Here is a 22,567-nt window from a genome sequence, read left to right on the forward strand (position 1 = left end):
AGATGCGTCAAAAACAAAAAAATGATGAATGCGGTTTGCAGAAGGGGTGCCACATGGCATACCCTCAGTGCACCACATCCAGCTTTATATAGATAGTATAGATTTTCTATATAAAGACTCTTAATTTACATTCTAACTGTGGGAATAAAACGTTTGTGACGTTTTGAAATAAAACGTTTTGGATTTGTGATATGTTAGTGTTGTTTGAAATCGGTAACCGAATAAAACGGTTATTAAAAACTTGGTTGAATGCGTAAAAAAAAAAAGGCCTGAATGCGGTTGCAAATGAATAGATGCGTCAAAAACAAAAAAGGCCGAATGCGGTTTGCAGAGGGGGTGCCACGTAGTAGACCCCCAGTGTACCACTGTAGACACCCCATTTTGACTAAGCCCTACACCTTCCCAGCTTGTGCCAAATCCATCCGAATCTCAGCATTGGGGTCCCAAACTTCATCCTGGGCTGGATGAGGGTCTCTTCTAACCCCCTGCAAAATTTCATCTAGATCGGAGCTCGTTTGCCTAGTAAATGGACCGAAATAGTGTGTGTAGTGCAAATGAGGGGGTGGCCCACTAGTTTTTCGTTTTACTCTAAAAACCTAGTATTTTAGGGAAAATTCAAGTTATCCAAAGACCCCAAATATCCATGAATACATTTTTGAGAACCTTATGATCCCAGAAATACCCCTGCAAAGTTCCAGAAAAATCCGCCAAGAAATTGCACAAAAGACAAGGCAAGTTAGTGCAGTTATCATCAGTAGGGGTGAATTATCCTGCTAAGATCGCACATTTGTGCGCCCATCAAATGGAGTGCCGATATCAACATCCCCATTTTACCTATATATACCCATTTAAGCCTTATTTTAAAGAAAAATTTTTTTTTTCCGCTCGAGAGAAAAAGCAGAGAGAGAGAAAAGAGAGAAACCCACCTTCGTCGATATTTTCCGATCACCTTCTTCGGAGGATCTCACCGGAATCCTAAGCGTCGGCCGGTAGGTACTCATTTCTGCCAGCTATGATTCCTATTGTCATCTGAGAAAGGATCTTTCATGTCACTATACCTAAATCATGGCCATCAGAATCCAGATCTCTGTTTTTCCGATCATCTCCGACCGAATTCTCGTTGATTTTTTTTAAAGTATCCCACCGGAATCCGGCAGATCTCCATGAGATCCGGTCATCTTCTTCTTCTCCGCTTCTCCGGCATCTTCTCCGGCAACACTTTAGTTCTGATTCAATCTAAACCCTAGATCTGTGTATATTAGAGAAAAGAAAGGGAGGAAGGAAAAAAAATTCGCAGAGAGAGAGAAACAGAGAAGCGAGGGATTTTCCCCAAATTCTAACCCTATCCGATCTTCGTCTCCTCCGATCAACTTTTTCCGGTGGGATTGCCGAAGCTCCGGCAAGTTCTTCTTCTCCGATCAAGCTTCTCCGGCCTTCTTCTCCGGCCTACCTCGCCGGAATTCTTTCAGAATCTGACACTGATACCATCACAATCATCGTCATCTATCATCCATCATCTTTCCTTTCATTTGAAACCCTAGATCTATACTCCTAGAAACCTTAGATCTACCTTGCTCCAAACCCTAGCAAGCATCTCTTAAAAAAAAATCCGTGAGAAGAGAGAGAGAGAACGAGAGAAAATCCGAAACCCTAACTCCTTTTTGTTGTCTTCTCCGGCCATTCTACCCGTACTCCGGTTGTATTCCGATCAAATTTACAAGCTTCCAAGGAATCAGAGAAGAAAGAAGGTGTGAGTACTTTAATTCATCATTCAAGAAAAATTACAAGAAATAAGCACATCAAAAGCTCAAAGAGGTAAGAGCTCTATATGACACTGTTCTGTAATTATGCTATGATTGTGAGATTTTTTCTTGTGATTTGTCTAAAATAATGTCTGTTTAAGTATTTTCTCTGTAAATTAGCATTTTCGTTCACTTGATGGTTGATCTATGAACTGAAAGGGTAGGATTTTTTCTTCGGATCAGAAATTTCAATGTTCAGATTTTTAGTTGAAAATTCCATGATATCTCTGATAGATTTTCATCGTAATATCATCATCGTTATCGTTGATTGGATGAAATCAGTTCTTGATAAATTGATTGTCACATATGTGTATAGATATTAGCTAAGGTGTGTCCCTTTTAGTTATTGATATAGATTATCATGAGCAATTGAGCCGGATAGGGATTCTTAATTATGGAATCTGTCCATCAGTGAGTTAATTGTCTGTGTTTATATGTTTATGGATCTCCACTGTGTGATTTTTCTTATATAGCTTGTTTCTTCATCTATTCTTTTAGAATATTAAAAGATCTGTTCATTGAGAATGTATCATGTGTTTTTGAAGTTCATTATTACATTTAGTATATTGACTGGTTTCATTTTGAGTGGTACTTATGATTTTTATATTCCAAACTTATATATCAGGCTCTTAACTGGCATAAATTGAAATATATATGCTTGAGATATTAGTAATATGGGCGTTTTCATATAATCTTGGTAGTATCCAGAGAGGATAGATAACAATGATTTATGATTCAAATCAAGAGGGTTCGTTTGTAGTCTTTGAAATTCAAATGCCTTTCTTATTTGATTAGTAAATTATCCTACATAGGTTGAATTATTCTCTACTTAAGTTTATATAATTGCCAGGTTTTTTATTGGAATCATTTTACATATGTAATATAAATATTTTCATAGAAATTTTTAAAAAGTAAGTACCGATTGTTTATGGTCACATGGATATAGCTACTAGTTTCAGGGGTTTGGTTTTTATCAGGTTTCACATTCAAGCTCTATTCCCATATAGTTTAGTTCCTTGTAGGTTTGAATGGCCATACATTATATGCATACCGTCCATATATTTCTTGAATCAAATGATAAAGATTTTGTAGTCCCTGTTTGAACCCTGTTTTAGATCAGCTCTTGAATCCTAAATCCAGCGATGAAATATTTTCCTGGTTCAGCCCCTGTTTTGTTTCAACTCATGAGTTGATAAGATTTTATATAGCCCTTTTTCTAACCTAGTCACCTTTTGATCATCATCTTCTTTATTATCCATTTCAGCCTTAAAATCTTCATTTTATACCTTCAAAAGAGCAATGACAGGGAGCAGATTTATAGGTTGTAAATTTGTCCAGTTCATATAGTTCAATGCCTGTAAGACTAGTGCTTATTAGTGCTTATATAGATCATTGTTTGTTAATTTAGTGTTCCCTTTTATTACTAGCATTACATGTATTGGTATTGCACAAATTCTGTTTTTCTCTTTACATATGGTACTACAAGTTGCGCAAAATACAATTCATGGACCGAAGGTTTGTAGAATTGGTTTATCTAGTTGTGGACAGGTTTATCTTCTGTATGCTTATAAAATCAGACTATCTAATTCAATCCATGTCTTGTGAGCACATTTATTTACAGTCCAGTACTTATAAATTTAATACTTCTTTTTCATACTAAGTTTTGAGTTAGGGTTCGAAGACGGTAATAAATGAATTGTTCAGGTGAGTTTATCTCGAAGCTTATTATACTCATTTTTTTTTATTTATTTAAATAAATTGTTTAAATAGGAAGAAGGAGATCAGATGACTACTCTATTCGATATTATCGACATGAGTACTGTCTGATTTCAAGGCGGGATGTAGAAATATTATCATGTGTATTTGATATCAGATGATTACTTTAGCATCATCTGATTTCATTGGAGTCCCCATATTGGGGTGGTGTGTATGGTTGGGAATAGAAGTGTTTGATATTGTTTACTTTTACTTTATTAGGCTATCCAGCGGCTGGTCTGGACTAATTAATATTGTTTATCATTTTATGATTGCTATGTTCTTGAAAATTCTTCTTTGCTTAGCACTTGATGTATTTTTATAAGAATAGAATGAAATTTACAACTATCTGGTAGCCTTTTTCTTCTCTCTTTGATAGACTAACACAGTCTTTTAGATTTTTGTTAAATTTCTTTAGATGCTATAATCCCTTATCATTGCAAGGGCGATGAAGGCGCTAGCCCAAGCCCATCTCTAGGGGGACTTGCACAGTCCAAATAGCATTCTATTTTCTCAAAAGACTTGCCTAGTCTTTTAGATCCAAATCTTTGGAGACAGGCATTGTCTCATTAATGAATCAACCTAAGTTAACCTCTAGAAGACTACCTCTAGTCTCATAGGTTTTAAACCCTCATTTTTGTGCGTTGTTTGGTTTTGGAAGAACACCTTGCTCGGCTTGGCATCATACCCCTTACCTTATGGGTATTGGGTTGCACATTTGTTGCACCTTAGGGCTAGGTAGCTGTCCGGCCCGGTTGAGTGTTTTACCTAAACCAAATATGCACAAGGTCTCTTTTTCCTTGTTAGTATTTTCTCTATCCTACCTCTGTGTCTAAAAGACTTACCTAGTCTCATTTTCTTGCTAAACCTCCTCTTTGTGTATCATTTGGTTTTGGGAGAACACCCTACTCGGCTTGGCTTCATACCCCTATCCTATATGGGTATCTGGTTGCACATTTGTTGCACCCTAGGGCTAGGTAGCTGTCCGGCCCGGCTGGGTGTTTTACCTAAACCAAATATGCACAAGGTCTCTTTTCCTTGTTAATATTTTTCTCTATCCTACCTATATGTCTAAAGAGACTTGCCCAGTCTCATTCTATTAGCACCCTCCTTTTTGTGCGTTGTTTGGTTTTGGAAGAACACCTTGCTCGGCTTGGCACCATACCCCTTACCTTATGGGTATTGGGTTGCACATTTGTTGCACCCTAGGGCTAGGTAGCTGTCCGGCCCGGTTGAGTGTTTTACCTAAACCAAATATGCACAAGGTCTCTTTTCCTTGTTAATATTTTTCTCTATCCTACCTCTGTGTCTAAGAGACTTACCCAATCTCATTCTCTTACTAAACCTCCTCTTTGTGCGTCGTTCGGTTTTGGGAGAACACCTTGCTCGGCTTGGCAACATACCCCTACCCTTATGGGTATTGGGTTGCACATTTGTTGCACCCTAGGGCTAGGTAGCTGTCCGGCCCAGCTGGGTGTTTTACCTTTGCCAAATATGCACAAGGTCTCTTTTTCCTTATTACTTGTGAGCTTTATCTTAGTTTGATAGTCCACTAGCATAGGAATCCGTCCTTAGTCTAGAGAGTCAGTCCTCCTGTTCAGGAATCAAATTCTATCATCATAGGGGTTAGGATTTTATCCAACCTTTCATCAGATCATGTTCTTCTATCCGCTCTTGCAAGGTATAGGATGCTGTCCAACCCTTGCAGAGTCGTGTTTCTGTTCATTCCCCCCGCAAAGCATAGGATGCTGTCCAACCTTTGCGGGATATCAGGAGTCTGTCCTCCCTTTATGATGATAGGATTCAGTCCTCTCGTGTCAAAAACATCAAAAACATTCCAAAAACCAAAAACCTTAAAAATCTTGAGTCTTTCAGAGTAGTTAGGAAAATCAATTCCGAACTACGTTGGCTTGATCCTCTTCCACGAGGTACGTAGTGCAGCTTGGGATCCACATCCCAAGTCCAGCCAAACCTTTAAAAATAAGCATTTTAAATCTTTCAAAAATTACAAAAATCTTTCAAAATATTGTTTTCTTCGAAAAGATCTTCCTCTAGAGTTAGGAGCTTGTCATAGTTAGAGAGTTTTTGAGTCGGGAGTTGCTCCCTTGTTCGTTGTTTGTTTGTTGTGTGTTTTATTTGTTTGTGTTAGAGTTAGGAGTGAGTCCTAGCTAGGAGTTTTACGCCTCCGTCCGGTCAGTTGGCGATCCACATTGCCAATTGATGACTAGGTCTAAGATGCGATAGATCCTACTGTTTCCCTTAGGGCGTACAGCTTAGCTACACATAGATTATAGGAACCACCTGCATTAGCTCAGGGCTAACCTGCATTTAGTTAAGGCATATAGGGTGTCCTAAAATCTATAATCCATTGGAATTTAAATAATCACACAAGAAGCTTTAAGAACTAGTCCGGTCTTTTAGATCGAGTCTAGGATATAGGTCTAGATGTCTTAGGCATCATAGCTTAGAATAGGTGCGAAGAACTACGTTGCCTTGATTCTCGTGGAGGCGGGGATACGTAGGCTTCTTTGGATGAACATCAGATCATCTAAAGACTCGGGCCTAGGTATAGATTAGAGTCTTAGGGTTGTATAGTATCGAGTCATTTTTTCTATGTTTTGCAGTGTTTTCTTACTTTATTGCGCAGACCTTATACTTTTTTGGTGTGTCGTGCATGTGTTTGTTCATCAGAACTTAGACACCCATTAGGCATGTCACTTATAACCTAGCTATGCTTAGGTGACACATGTTTCTTTTATTTTATCTTGTGTGCCTTTGATTTCATCTCCGAGACATGCATGATTAGATAGACGTCTTCTCGGAGATATTCATTCCCATTCCATATGATTTTCGCCCAAAGCTCTTCAAAATTATTAAGTAAATGGCATAAGAGATCAGGTGTTTGCACTTGGGCGGATGAGGTGCTCTTTAGACCTTCCGAATTCGTAACCAGGCACGAACCTTATTTTATATCTCTGGTTATCCGTTGCAACAGAGCATAGTATGGGATCCAGGGCCCATTTGCCTTTTTCCTTGGATGGCGACTCTTCTTTGTTTAAGGTACGCCTCGAATCTGGGCTAGTCCCCGAATCGAGAGGTATCTCACCTTTGTATCGCCACTCATGCTGTGAGGGGCACTTCTTTCGAGAGTTCCTTGGTAGAGCTCTCCATTCACGTGGATGATCCATATGAGACTGACTCGCGCGGGGGCACACGTCCTCCACCGCCGCGCCTCTCTCGGATCGGGGTCCACAGGCTGGCGACTCTGCTGGGGAGTTCTTGGAACATTGCCTAACTCTGTTAAAATGCCATTTGTTATTAATTTTGAAGAATTTTGAGCTGAAATCATTATAAATGGGAATGTAATCGCTTAGAATCCAGGGGCACCAGATAGGTGTTTAAAACAAGGGATTCACACATTGCACAGCATACATCATTTTGTTCTTTATTTTCTTTTATTGATTTTCTTATTATTGGCTCCACGGGATAGATATAATGCGTGCCTCATGGGATATCACTATCCAGATGGTGCTGTTGTATCTATTACCAAGCTATGCGCCAGTGCTGCAGTCGTAAACACTCGGTGTACTTGTGTTTACAGCAGCCAGTGAGCAATGAAGCATACTGTATATAACACTCGGTGTACTTGTGTTATATACTTAAAGTATGGATCATATGCATAGTACCTGATTGAGTCCGGAGCTCTACTTTCATTTTACATATATTATGTACATGGATATATATGCTGATTTAGTAAAACCCAATTAGGATCTGCATGTGCTTATATATATATTGCATTCATATAAGGACGAACATGTGTTGCTCACACATGTTGGAGCTTAGATTTAGGAGCCATGTCCTATTTCTTAGATTATTGTAGCTCACCTTATGTGACTACATCGCAGTCCTAATACACTCACATGTCTGTCTTGAGTCAAGCTTCTTGACTTTATGGAATCATATTTAGGGCTGGTGCCCCTGGTTAGGATATATATGTATATATCTATATTTTGATTATCAGATTAGAGCCTACTCATTAGTGAGGCTTCCTTATCTAATCAAATTAGTCATATCAGTCCGTTCTTCTGATCTAGACCCGACCAGTGGCTTTTACTTGCCCTCTCATGGTCGTGGCCTATCTTTTGCTCTATTCATTGAGATTTTTGTCCATATATCTTTTGATTATAAGATCAGGACCTACTTTCTAGTAGAGATTCCTGGGCTTTAATCAATCAATCGTGTATATTCATTTTTCAGATCTAAACCTAGCTAGTGGCTTCTACCTGTCACACTCATAGCTATGGTTTATTCCTCGACCCAGTAATGATAAATATTACCTGTTTTCATCCTTCAAATGCAAACCTCATTTATCCATTCTTTTGTTGTATTACTCAGATTATTGTTCGTCCTGTCTTAGATATGGTCGATAGCCTGTCTGCTGTCTCTATGACCATAGTCTATCATTTTTGATCTTCTTGATCGTACATTTTTGTCGTCCACCTTTCAGATTTAGATCCGGTCTATGATCTACTTTTGTCATTTTATGACCGTGGTCTCTTCCCTGAGTTTCTGATCATCTTTGATCATCAATGGAACATTTGATGTCGCCAATTATATCCTTCTTGTGATTATTGGTTAAGTCCATCTTTATTCTTTGTTTATTCCAAGTTATCCTCCATTCCCTAATTATCCCATCCTATTCTTTGTGTTTAGGTTAAATCATGGCGAATAATTTGTTGAAAGGCTGGATAAGCGAGACTATTGGGGCTCTTCCGCTAGAATCCTCGGATAGGAGTATGGCTGATCGGTTCATCTGTGCCTTCAGTCATTTGAGTGTTTCCGATATAAATTGGAAGTTTCTCCAGGCAGCCACTAGATTCTGGGATCCTAATCTTCATGTTTTTCGATTTGGATCATTCGAGCTTTGTCCTATATTCGAAGATTGGTGTGCTTTATTAGAGCTCCCAACAGATGGACTTTGGATACAATCTTCGAACATAGATTCCTCTCATTCCATTTTTTGCAAGCTATTCAAAAATCAAACCGTTGATGCACTTTCATGCTTAACGGATACGTGTGTACAAGTTCAAAACCTCATCACCCTTTTTTCTGAAAACGTCGATCCTACTAACTCTCGTTTTCAGAGTTGTCGACGCAATGCTTTGATTTTTAGTGTCTTTGCGCGATATGTCATTCGGAAAAACCCTCGTGTTGCTCCGTTAACCTTGTTAACTGTGGTAGACCAAATTAACAAAGGGAGGAATCCCATTCCTACCATGTTAGCAGAGACCTTTTTGGGACTAGATCTTATTGCTTCCCAAAATATCAAAGACAATTTCTGTGGGTGTGTGAAGTTGTTGTATGTCTGGCTTGGTGAAAAATTTCAAATTCTTCAGCGACAAAAACAAAATCCGTATACCCTGAAGAATTTCCATACATGGAAACCAATAGTCAACCAACCTCAGTCCATTGATGAATGGCACAATTGGTTACAACATGTAGAGGAGAGCCAGTTTCGCTGGGTAAGTCATTCATGTTTTCATGTTTTTACTAGCACTTACCCACATTCATTTGTTTACCTCATGGGTATCGAGAAATCTTCTTTTTATGCACCCATTCGAATTCTCCATCAGATTACGGGAATTCCATGTCCTCCCGGAATCATAGTCCCTCCTCTTTGTGAAGATCTTACTCCTGATCTCGTCCGATCCATTGTGGCAGCTTGGGGAAACAAAAATATAGAAAGGAGGTTAGGTTTATCTCGCAAATTCCGACGTGGAGAAATATCGGAAGAGCCCGCAAGCCGGCGAGCTCGGATTGAGGAACCTTGAAGATCCATATCATGTTTTGTTATTCCGATTTCTGCATTTCCCATTCTTGTCAGTCTGTTTATCCAGCTGTGATCAGAGATTATTTTTTTCATCCGTTGTAATCACAATTTGGATTTTATTAATGAAAGTGTGTTTTTGTTTCTTTTGTCATTGTTTGATCAAGATAGTTTTCTCGATTATCAAAATTTTAATCTAGTGATTATACTTCCATTTCAGGATTCTTGATTGAGCAGCCATTGCTCCTAAGAAAATCCTCGTTTCAAAACCAACCTGGTCCCGTCAGACATCTGATTCCAGGCTGAGCCGGCAATCCTTGTCACCTTTTTCTTTTACTTCTCCTTTATCGCCTTCCTTGAATTTTCAAGAAATACTTTCACCAGTCCAACCAACCCCTGAAATGATGGCAGAGAATGGGCAAAATAGCATGGACACCAATGAGATGATGAAAGCGATAATGTTACAATTGAGTACCATTAATGAAGAAATAGCCCGATTAAAGAATGACAGAGAATCTACTACCAAGAATCCTGCACCTCAGCAAACCCCAATCATGCCTCGCCCACCTCCTACGATGGCTCAGCCTCCTGTGTTGCCAATCTTTGACAATTCTGATGACGAGCAGTATGAAGAAGAGAACTGTCGCCCCCATCTGGATAAAGGCAAGGGGATAGTCGATAGGTTGGATAAGATGGCCCAGGAGATGGAGAGCATGAAAATGCAGGGTCCGAAAAAATTAAACATGGCCGAGTATATGATAATACCGGGAGTTGTGCTACCTCCTAATTTCAAGATGCCGGATCATGATAGGTATGATGGGACAGGATGTCCCAAGAGTCATCTGAAAGCCCTTATTCCTCTCTTACAGCAGCATGGGCTTACTCCAGAGCAGATTGCTCTTCTTTTCCCTAGATCTCTTACTGGAACAGCAAAGAAATGGTTTTTAAGCTTGAAAACCGAAGAGATCAGAACTCTGGAGGATATTGCCAATAGATTTGTTGAGCAATTCTCCATGGAGGAGGGAATAGATGTGACAAAAAGAGATCTGAAGGCGCTGAAACAAGGGCACAATGAAACCTTCACTTCTTTCATTCGCCGATGGAGGCGTAAAGCGGCGCAGATGACACATCGATTATCAGATGCCGATCAAATTAAGATTGTTGTCAAGAACCTATCCCCGCAATATTATCATCACATGGCTATTCAGTATTTTCTGGACTTCAATCATCTGATAAAAACAGGGACTCAAATCGAAGATGCTTTGTCCAAGGGACTAAGATCAAGATCTTCGTCTGATGTGAGAGAGGGAAAAAGACCTATTGTGGCACCGAAGGAGGTGCACAATCTTAACTATACCAGGCCTTCCAGTTATGCCAGACCACCGGGTTATGATCAACCACCATCCAGAACGGTGACTGAAGTTAGGAGGCCTATTGAAAAGAAGGTTTTTCGTCAGTTTGACCCCCTCCCTTACTCCTTATCAGTGGCTTTGAAGAAGTTGCTGAGAGATAAAAAGATTACTTTGTTGGAACCTAGAGAGCTTCCTAACCCTTTGCCCAAGTATTGGAGGAAGGACCAGTACTGCGATTATCATCAGAATTCAGGGCATCTGACTGACAAATGCATGGCTTTAAGACACAAGATCCAAGACATGATAGAAGCAAAGGATCTTGCCGTTGAAGCACCGAATGTCACTCGAAACCCATTGCCTACACATGCAATGCCTCCCCCGAACGTGTATGCCATTTTCACTGAAGAAATCCTCTTAGATCACTCCCGTATTTGTGCGGTTATTTCTGATAGACCGTATGTTCTGAGATGGGATGATGAAGACGAAGCGATTGAAAACAAGAAGCCTTACATACTGTCCCTTCCAGATGAAGGATTAACAGGATCCTCTGAGTGTTCTTGTTCTTATGTCCTCAAGAGTGAGGAGGAAGAAGAGATGAAAGAAAAAGTCCCCTATGTTTTGAGACTAGAGGAAGAAGACTTGTTGCTTCTAGAGGATCAGTGTGACGAGCTTCGTCATGTCACACGTGGTGGTCGGGTCTTTAAGCCAGTTGAACTCAGAGCTGAGAATCCTGCCGAAATAGCCCGAGCATCAGAAAATCAGAGGCAAAGACAGACTGTAGAAGAAGAAGAAGACAACTTGTTGAAACAATTGAAGAAAACACAAGCTAATGTTTCAATTTGGGGTTTGTTGATGGCATCCCCAAAGCACCGACAAGTTGTACTTCGAGAGCTTAACGCATCCCAAGTGTCAGTCGAGATTACTCCTGACGAACTAGTCAGTCTAGTTGCCATGGCAAGGACCTCAAAGACTTTATCCTTCACTGATGAGGATTTGCCTCCGGAGGGTAGAGATCACACTCGACCTCTCAGGATTACCATAATCTGCAACAAGAAAAGGGTACCTGAAGTACTAGTAGACAACGGGTCTGCTCTAAACGTATGTCCCTTGAGCACCGCTGTTACTTTGGGATTTGGGCCCAACAACTTCATACCATCTGAGCAAGGCATATTAGCATACGATGGTACGAGAAGAGACGTGATCGGGATACTGGCCACCGATATCGAAATAGGGGGAGAAACCTTTGAGGTTGAATTCCAAGTACTCGATATAAAGACTTCTTTCTTCCTTCTTCTGGGCCGACCTTGGCTGCACAAGGTCGGAGTTATTCCTTCAACTTTGCATCAGAAGTTGAAATTTGTTAGGAATAACAAAGTGATAACGGTCCGAGGAGACCCTGAGCCGGAAGTTGGACAAATAACATCTGAACTGAACCCTGAAAAATCAAGAGATGTTAGTTTAACCGGTTTTTCTTTAGAAATCTCTACAATTTCCTTTGGGGAAGCAATGAATGAAGAGATAATGTTTTTATCAAGCACGAACACTCAAGTGGTGAAGATAATGCGAAAATATGGTTATGTCCCGGGAACTGGTCTGGGAAGAAATCTGCAGGGCCCAACTGAGTGGCCGGAATTGAAAGCAGTCGGCGGATTATTCGGGTTAGGGTACGAGCCAACTCCGAAAGAGGTTCAAGAAATGAAGCGTTATATGATGAAGTGGGCTGAATGCCGTCGTCGAGGTATAGAATTTCTGACAGGACCGTACAGCATGATTATGAACGGCCGATTCAGAAGAGAAGGGGCAGACTGTCCGTTCTATGGTTTTCCTGAGACCTGGTGCGATAAGACTGGGAAGAGGCTTCCAGGGTTAGAGATCTTCTTCACAGATGAGTTGTCAGAAGATTTCTGCAGTGAGCAGTTTGCCTTGGCTTCGATAGCAGAAAAACCAGCTGCAGATTGGGCAGAAAATATTGAGCCGCATCTCCTAGACTCCCTATATCAGGTTGAGGCCCCAATCGTCGCTATGATTGGAGGAGATGTGCCCTTCACGAGCCCAAGGGATTGCATTACTCCAGCCACTGGACCCTTAGACAATTGGACCGCACAGGTTATACCCCAAGTAGTCCTCCAGTATAGTCCAGTCCTTTCAAAAAAGTCAGTCATTTCAAAAAACGTGTCAGCTTCTGAGTTCAACCCAGAGTCTGTCATTTCTAACTTTTCTTTTGATGCAGGTACCATAGAGGTCGGAGTAGTTCTCGGAGGTGGTGAAGAGTCGGTTCCTGTCGAGTCTCGGTCAGAAGATGTTTTCACTGATTCTTCATTTGTACATAGTCCTGTCTATGTTGATACTGATGCCAACATGTCATTTCATTTGAATTCAGAGTCTGTAACGCCCGATGTGGGTGAATCATTCGATGTAATCATCAATTCTGCAAAAGAAATAAAAGACTCATTTGTGTACGATCCTATCTTTATTTCTAATTCTGTTTCTGATTCTGCTTCAAAGCCTGATCAAATAACTAATAATAATAATAATCAAGACTCCCCCTCAAACGAGGAAGCCGACGAAACTCCTTTTGAAATCAAATACATGATTCAACAAGAGGAGATTCGCCGAGCAAAACCACTCGAAGAAGAAATTGAAACCGTAAATATAGGTGATGAAACTTTAATTCGGGAGATTCGGATTGGCAAAACTTTATCTCCTGAGGAGCGCGAAGAATTAATCACCTTGCTAAAAGAGTTTAAGGAGGTCTTTGCTTGGTCTTACGATGACATGCCGGGATTGAGTGAGGACATTGTCCAGCACAGATTACCTCTAATTCCGGGCATCAAGCCGAAGAAGCAAAAACTCCGAAAACTCAAGACAGAATGGGAGTTAAAGGTTCATGATGAGGTGAAGAAACTACTTGAGGTAAAATTCATTGAAGTAGTGGAATATCCCGAATGGCTTGCAAATATAGTTCCTGTGCCCAAGAAAGATGGGAAAGTCAGGATGTGCGTTGATTTCAGAGACCTGAACAAGGCCAGTCCGAAAGATGACTTTCCTCTTCCGAACATCGATATCCTGGTAGACAACACTGCTGGACATGCTCTGTTATCTTTCATGGATGGGTTTTCAGGCTACAATCAGATCAAGATGGCGCCTGAGGATATGATGAAGACGGCATTTATTACTCAATGGGGGACGTACTGTTACCGAGTAATGCCGTTTGGCCTCAAAAATGCTGGAGCTACCTATCAGAGGGCTGCGACAACTCTTCTTCATGACATGATTCATAAGGAGGTCGAGGTCTATGTCGATGACATGATTGTCAAAGGCAGGACTCGGCCAGAGCATACAGTTGCTTTGAGAAAGTTCTTTGAGCGAATCCGAAAGTTTCAACTTCGCTTGAACCCAAATAAATGTGTATTTGGGGTCACGTCAGGGAAGTTGCTGGGATTCATGGTCAGTGAAAGAGGAATCGAAGTGGACCCTCAGAAAATCAAGGCTATCCAAGAAATGCAACCACCAAAGACGGAAAAGCAAATTCGTGGATTCCTTGGCAAGGTGCAATACTTGAGGAGATTCATATCTCATTTAACTATGACATGTGAACCCATCTTCAAATTATTGAAAAAGAATTCCTCCAAGAAATGGAATGAAGAATGTCAGGAAGCATTTGAAAAGGTCAAGCAGTGTTTGTCTTTGCCTCCTGTCTTATCCCCAGTCATTCCTGGTCAACCATTGTTGATGTATTTGTCCATCACAGATACAGCAATGGGTTGTATGCTTGCTCAGCAAGATGTAGGATCTAAGAAGGAGAAGCCTATCTACTACATCAGTAAGAAAATGCTAGAGTACGAGATAAAGTACACTATCTTGGAAAAGACTTGTCTAGCATTAGTCTGGGCGACTCAAAGGCTTAGACATTATCTCTTATCGAATAAGGTATTTTTGCTTTCACGGATGGATCCGTTGAAGTACTTATTCGAGAAGCCCGCCCTTACAGGAAGAACTGCAAGATGGTTGCTATTGTTATCTGAGTTTGACATCACATATGTCACTCAGAAATCCGTCAAAGGACGGGTTATTGCTGAGCAGCTAGCTGATGCTCCTGTTGAGGAGAATGCTTTTCTGAAGGCTGAATTTCCTGATGAAGAGATCATGGAACTTGAAGAAGAAATTCCAAGTACCAGATGGACAATGTACTTTGATGGAGCTGTAAACAATCGAGGACAAGGAATAGGAGCAGTGCTTGTATCTCCCAAGAAAGAATATATCCCGATATCCATCAAGTTACAATTCGAATGTACAAATAACATGGCAGAGTACGAAGCTTGTATCGCAGGACTTGAGGCAGCTTTAATTTTGAAAGTCCAAGAGATTGATGTATTTGGAGATTCAATTCTGATAATTTGTCAAACCAATGGTAATTGGAAGACAAGAGAATCGAAATTGATCCCGTATAATTTCTATCTCGAATCCCTGGCCAAGAAATTCAAGAGTATCACATTTACCCATCTGTCGAGAACCAAGAATCATTTTGCAGATGCCTTGGCTACTTTAGCCTCGATGTTGGATATTTCTGAGACAATGGAGGTTCAGCCTTTAGCTGTGAGGTCGCAATGGGCTCCAGCGCATGTAAATGCCATTGAGATATCAGCGCGATGTCCAGATGGAAAACCGTGGTATACTGATATCCGAAATCTCATTTCAGGCAAGGGGCATCCCCCTGAAGCTTCCAACAAAGAGAGAAAAACTCTTCAGAGATTCGCCGCTAACTTCATCATTTGTGGTGAAGAATTGTACAGAAGATCCTTTGATGGGATTCAGCTTCTGTGTGTTGATGAAGATCAGGCTGCGGAGCTCATTGAACAAACACATGAAGGTGTTTGTGGTCCTCACATGAATGGTAAAATGCTATCAAGGAAGATCCTTAGACTCGGTTTCTATTGGCCCTCAATGGAAACAGATTGTTTCGCATTTGTGAAGAAATGTCATAAATGCCAAGTCTATGCGAATCTTATTCATGTGCCTCCGTCAGAGCTGCATTCTATGACCTCGCCATGGCCATTTTCAGTATGGGGGATTGATATCATTGGCAAAGTCTATCCTAAGTCGTCAAGTGGGCACGAGTACATCTTGGTGGCCATTGACTATTTCACGAAGTGGATAGAAGCTGCTTCATATGCTTCCATAACTTCCAATACAGTTGCGAAGTTCATCCGTGCAAACATCATTTGCAGATATGGAGTACCTCATGAATTGATCTCTGATAATGGATCTCATTTCAAGAAAGAGGTAGTGCACCTGTGCGAAGAGTTTAAAATCAAGCATCACAAGTCATCTCCTTACAGACCGCAAACAAACGGGGCTGTAGAGGCAGCAAATAAGAATATCAAGGTCATAATCAGTAAGATGACCGAGACTTATAAGGACTGGTCGAACAAGCTTCCTTTTGCTTTGTGGGCTTACAGGACATCGATTAGATCCTCTACAGGTGTAACTCCATATTCTCTAGTGTATGGAATGGAAGCAGTCCTCCCTGTTGAAGTGAGAATCCCGTCTCTAAGAGTTATGATGGAAGCAAATCTGCCAGAGTCTGAGTGGGCCAAAGCCAGACATCAGGAATTGCAGATGATTGATGAAAAGAGGCTGAGAGCCTTATACCATATCCAAGGGTATCAGAGGAGAATCGAAAGGGCATTCAATAAGAAAGTCAAGGTTCGAGACCTGAAACCAGGAGATCTCGTCTTGAAATCTTATAGAGCACCGGTGTTCGATCCCAGAGGAAAATTCAGGCCAAACTGGTCTGGTCCTTACATTGTTGATGAAGTCCTGCCTGGAAAAGCCGTAAGACTCCTCAATGAAAATGGTGAAAAATTAACAGAACCTACAAACCTGGACCAACTAAAGAAGTACTATGCTTAAATACACCAGGAGGCCATCCTTGATCGATCAGAGCCAAAAGCTAACAACCCAAAAGTCAAAATACCGTTTGCAAACCCTTTGGGCCTATAAAAAAAAAAAAATCCCTTTTTCTTGACAAACACAAACCAGGGGCATCTTTTATGACTTGCGTCATAAAAGATAGTAAGCTTGAACTACGTTCTGACCTGATTCCTTTTTACAGGATACGTAGGCCACCTGATTAATTCGGGTTCGGTCAAATTCTTCAAATCCTTCAAATCTTTCAAATCCTTGAAAATATGAAAGAAAGAACAAAACAAAAAAATCCTTGAAACCCCAAAAATGGGCGAACTACGCGGACCTGATTCCCGTTTTCTTTGGGGATACGTAGGCAGTCTGGAGGGCCAGATTCGGTTAAATACATAAAACAAACCAAAAGTTTAACCTGTTTGAACCCAAGCCTACCTAAAAGTCTTTCTGGTGTATTTTAGGTCCAGGTTTGTAGAGAAACAGAAAGAAAGAAAAAATGATGGAGTCTTAGACCCGCTAGACTGAAAAACCGAAAGGGCGGTCTAGGCAAAAATTAGGGTCATTCACCTGCTAAGTTGAAAACCTGAAAGGGCGGCTTAGGCAAAAATCAAGGTGCAGAGCCTGCTGGATAAAAAATCTGCAAGGGCAGACAGTCCAGGCAAAATATAAGACAGGCGGTCCGCCAAATCAAAAACCTGAAAAGGTGATTTGGTCATGGCAGTGACTTCAAAAGGATAAAACCTCTGAATGCCAGCAAGACTTTTATTTCTTCTGAGGCATTACTCTGAAGTCTGAGTAAGCGCCAGTAGAGATTCTTCTGACACTCTATAAGCTAAGGAGTTAAGACTAAGCAAACCAAAGGGATAATCACCATGACGGAAAACCTGAAAAAAGGAATGAAACGCCTTTAAATACAGTTTTTAAAAGATTCTAAGAAGTGGTAGACTATACCATTTTAAAATACTTATCAGGCTGAAAAGCAGATTCAGTTTCTCTTAGAATCCAAGTCATGGTCGAAGTCCTCTTTTATTGTTAGCCACAGTTCAGTCCTTGTCAAAGTCAAGGTTAAACTCCAAAGTCTTGTGTGGGGAGTCCTGTGTGGTCAATGTCTCTCCAAGGTGGGAGTGATGGAAAAATGATGAAGTCGTGGATCCTTGAAAATGATACAGAGCAGAACAGAATTCAGAAGGATAGTACTCAGACCATTCGAAGTATTAGCAGCGGACAGAAAGAGAAGAAAATTAGCAGATTCAGTCTGTTATATATAAAAAGATTTGTAATTTCAAAAATTCAGGAAATGAAATCCTTTTTACCTTTTTCCCTGTGTTTGCTCTCCTATGAATTTGTCATGGAAGTAAATTCATACTAGGGGCATTTTTTTATAACCTGTTCAGGTTATAAAAGATATCAAGTGAACTCTGATATTTGAGATAATTATTTTCATTAAGTGAAGATAAGAAGAGCTTCAGTAAGGCTTTAGTCAAATTCCTCTGAGAGTCTTTCTTATCATCTTATTGAAAACCTATCTCATAATCCCCAGTGGAGTTTCTATCCAAAATGTAAATAAACCAAGCATTCAAATTAAATCATCTGCATCTGTGCATAAACCGTCTAGCCTCCGAGCTAAAAAATCAAGCTTTTATGCATAAATTCCTTGCCTCTGAGCATAAACCCTGCCACTGAGCATAAAACCTGCTTCCGAGCATAAATTCTTGCCTCTGAGCATAAAACCCTGCCTCCGAGCACAAATCCTTGCCTCCGAGCACAAATCCTTGCCTCCGAGCATAAAATTCTCTGCCTCCGAGCATAAAACCTTGCCTCCGAGCATAAACCCTGCCTCTGAGCATAAATTCTTGCCTCTGAGCATAAAACTTTGCCTCCGAGCATAAACCCTACTTCTGAACACAAATCCTTGCCTCCGAGCATAAAATCCTGCCTCTGAGCATAAATTCCTTGCCTCCGAGCATAAAACCCTGCCTCCGATGTATAAAATCCTTGCCTCCGAGCATAAGTCCTTGCCTCTGAGCATAAAACTTTGCTTCCAAGCATAAATCCTCGCCTCTGTGAAAAAGACTCAGGCCTACGAGCTAAAATTCCCTAACATCTAAGCTAAAACCTTTCAACCTCCGTGCATAAACCATTTTGCCTCTGAGCATAAAACCATCCACCTCTGAGCATAAAACCAACACTCCTAACAAACCAACCCTCTAATAATTCAACCTTCACCAAATCATTTTCTCCATCCTGTTCCCTAAATCAATTTTGGGGCTAGTCAAAATGTGACGTCTGTTCAACTTTGACATTCGCGCGACAAGCGCGCTTTGCCAAAGAGGGGCATCTGTAGACACCCCATTTTGACTAAGCCCTACACCTTCCCAGCTTGTGCCAAATCCATCCGAATCTCAGCATTGGGGTCCCAAACTTCATCCTGGGCTGGATGAGGGTCTCTTCTAACCCCCTGCAAAATTTCATCTAGATCGGAGCTCGTTTGCCTAGTAAATGGACCGAAATAGTGTGTGTAGTGCAAATGAGGGGGTGGCCCACTAGTTTTTCGTTTTACTCTAAAAACCTAGTATTTTAGGGAAAATTCAAGTTATCCAAAGACCCCAAATATCCATGAATACATTTTTGAGAACCTTATGATCCCAGAAATACCCCTGCAAAGTTCCAGAAAAATCCGCCAAGAAATTGCACAAAAGACAAGGCAAGTTAGTGCAGTTATCATCAGTAGGGGTGAATTATCCTGCTAAGATCGCACATTTGTGCGCCCATCAAATGGAGTGCCGATATCAACATCCCCATTTTACCTATATATACCCATTTAAGCCTTATTTTAAAGAAAAAATTTTTTTTTCCGCTCGAGAGAAAAAGCAGAGAGAGAGAAAAGAGAGAAACCCACCTTCGTCGATATTTTCCGATCACCTTCTTCGGAGGATCTCACCGGAATCCTAAGCGTCGGCCGGTAGGTACTCATTTCTGCCAGCTATGATTCCTATTGTCATCTGAGAAAGGATCTTTCATGTCACTATACCTAAATCATGGCCATCAGAATCCAGATCTCTGTTTTTCCGATCATCTCCGACCGAATTCTCGTTGATTTTTTTTAAAGTATCCCACCGGAATCCGGCAGATCTCCATGAGATCCGGTCATCTTCTTCTTCTCCGCTTCTCCGGCATCTTCTCCGGCAACACTTTAGTTCTGATTCAATCTAAACCCTAGATCTGTGTATATTAGAGAAAAGAAAGGGAGGAAGGAAAAAAAATTCGCAGAGAGAGAGAAACAGAGAAGCGAGGGATTTTCCCCAAATTCTAACCCTATCCGATCTTCGTCTCCTCCGATCAACTTTTTCCGGTGGGATTGCCGAAGCTCCGGCAAGTTCTTCTTCTCCGATCAAGCTTCTCCGGCCTTCTTCTCCGGCCTACCTCGCCGGAATTCTTTCGGAATCTGACACTGATACCATCACAATCATCGTCATCTATCATCCATCATCTTTCCTTTCATTTGAAACCCTAGATCTATACTCCTAGAAACCTTAGATCTACCTTGCTCCAAACCCTAGCAAGCATCTCTTAAAAAAAAATCCGTGAGAAGAGAGAGAGAGAACGAGAGAAAATCCGAAACCCTAACTCCTTTTTGTTGTCTTCTCCGGCCATTCTACCCGTACTCCGGTTGTATTCCGATCAAATTTACAAGCTTCCAAGGAATCAGAGAAGAAAGAAGGTGTGAGTACTTTAATTCATCATTCAAGAAAAATTACAAGAAATAAGCACATCAAAAGCTCAAAGAGGTAAGAGCTCTATATGACACTGTTCTGTAATTATGCTATGATTGTGAGATTTTTTCTTGTGATTTGTCTAAAATAATGTCTGTTTAAGTATTTTCTCTGTAAATTAGCATTTTCGTTCACTTGATGGTTGATCTATGAACTGAAAGGGTAGGATTTTTTCTTCGGATCAGAAATTTCAATGTTCAGATTTTTAGTTGAAAATTCCATGATATCTCTGATAGATTTTCATCGTAATATCATCATCGTTATCGTTGATTGGATGAAATCAGTTCTTGATAAATTGATTGTCACATATGTGTATAGATATTAGCTAAGGTGTGTCCCTTTTAGTTATTGATATAGATTATCATGAGCAATTGAGCCGGATAGGGATTCTTAATTATGGAATCTGTCCATCAGTGAGTTAATTGTCTGTGTTTATATGTTTATGGATCTCCACTGTGTGATTTTTCTTATATAGCTTGTTTCTTCATCTATTCTTTTAGAATATTAAAAGATCTGTTCATTGAGAATGTATCATGTGTTTTTGAAGTTCATTATTACATTTAGTATATTGACTGGTTTCATTTTGAGTGGTACTTATGATTTTTATATTCCAAACTTATATATCAGGCTCTTAACTGGCATAAATTGAAATATATATGCTTGAGATATTAGTAATATGGGCGTTTTCATATAATCTTGGTAGTATCCAGAGAGGATAGATAACAATGATTTATGATTCAAATCAAGAGGGTTCGTTTGTAGTCTTTGAAATTCAAATGCCTTTCTTATTTGATTAGTAAATTATCCTACATAGGTTGAATTATTCTCTACTTAAGTTTATATAATTGCCAGGTTTTTTATTGGAATCATTTTACATATGTAATATAAATATTTTCATAGAAATTTTTAAAAAGTAAGTACCGATTGTTTATGGTCACATGGATATAGCTACTAGTTTCAGGGGTTTGGTTTTTATCAGGTTTCACATTCAAGCTCTATTCCCATATAGTTTAGTTCCTTGTAGGTTTGAATGGCCATACATTATATGCATACCGTCCATATATTTCTTGAATCAAATGATAAAGATTTTGTAGTCCCTGTTTGAACCCTGTTTTAGATCAGCTCTTGAATCCTAAATCCAGCGATGAAATATTTTCCTGGTTCAGCCCCTGTTTTGTTTCAACTCATGAGTTGATAAGATTTTATATAGCCCTTTTTCTAACCTAGTCACCTTTTGATCATCATCTTCTTTATTATCCATTTCAGCCTTAAAATCTTCATTTTATACCTTCAAAAGAGCAATGACAGGGAGCAGATTTATAGGTTGTAAATTTGTCCAGTTCATATAGTTCAATGCCTGTAAGACTAGTGCTTATTAGTGCTTATATAGATCATTGTTTGTTAATTTAGTGTTCCCTTTTATTACTAGCATTACATGTATTGGTATTGCACAAATTCTGTTTTTCTCTTTACATATGGTACTACAAGTTGCGCAAAATACAATTCATGGACCGAAGGTTTGTAGAATTGGTTTATCTAGTTGTGGACAGGTTTATCTTCTGTATGCTTATAAAATCAGACTATCTAATTCAATCCATGTCTTGTGAGCACATTTATTTACAGTCCAGTACTTATAAATTTAATACTTCTTTTTCATACTAAGTTTTGAGTTAGGGTTCGAAGACGGTAATAAATGAATTGTTCAGGTGAGTTTATCTCGAAGCTTATTATACTCATTTTTTTTTATTTATTTAAATAAATTGTTTAAATAGGAAGAAGGAGATCAGATGACTACTCTATTCGATATTATCGACATGAGTACTGTCTGATTTCAAGGCGGGATGTAGAAATATTATCATGTGTATTTGATATCAGATGATTACTTTAGCATCATCTGATTTCATTGGAGTCCCCATATTGGGGTGGTGTGTATGGTTGGGAATAGAAGTGTTTGATATTGTTTACTTTTACTTTATTAGGCTATCCAGCGGCTGGTCTGGACTAATTAATATTGTTTATCATTTTATGATTGCTATGTTCTTGAAAATTCTTCTTTGCTTAGCACTTGATGTATTTTTATAAGAATAGAATGAAATTTACAACTATCTGGTAGCCTTTTTCTTCTCTCTTTGATAG

The 22,567-nt window shown here is 39.9% G+C and overlaps 1 protein-coding gene across 1 annotated transcript in view; it reads left to right on the forward strand.

The window, feature by feature from the left end:
* The window catches only part of LOC143875630 (uncharacterized), a 32,379-nt gene extending 19,404 nt beyond the window's left edge, over positions 1 to 12,975 (forward strand). The window contains exons 2-4 of the mRNA XM_077377240.1: positions 9,605 to 11,513; positions 11,604 to 12,842; positions 12,967 to 12,975. Of these exons, the coding sequence (XP_077233355.1) occupies positions 9,786 to 11,513; positions 11,604 to 12,842; positions 12,967 to 12,975 (2,976 nt within the window). The 5' untranslated portion in view covers positions 9,605 to 9,785. The remainder of the gene's footprint in view (positions 1 to 9,604; positions 11,514 to 11,603; positions 12,843 to 12,966) is intronic.
* Positions 12,976 to 22,567: the final 9,592 nt, after the last annotated feature.

Source organism: Tasmannia lanceolata, unplaced genomic scaffold (assembly GCF_043159265.1).
Source record: "Tasmannia lanceolata isolate RefF3 unplaced genomic scaffold, GAP_Taslan_0.1 ptg000004l, whole genome shotgun sequence".
Classification (NCBI taxonomy): Eukaryota; Viridiplantae; Streptophyta; class Magnoliopsida; order Canellales; family Winteraceae; genus Tasmannia; species Tasmannia lanceolata.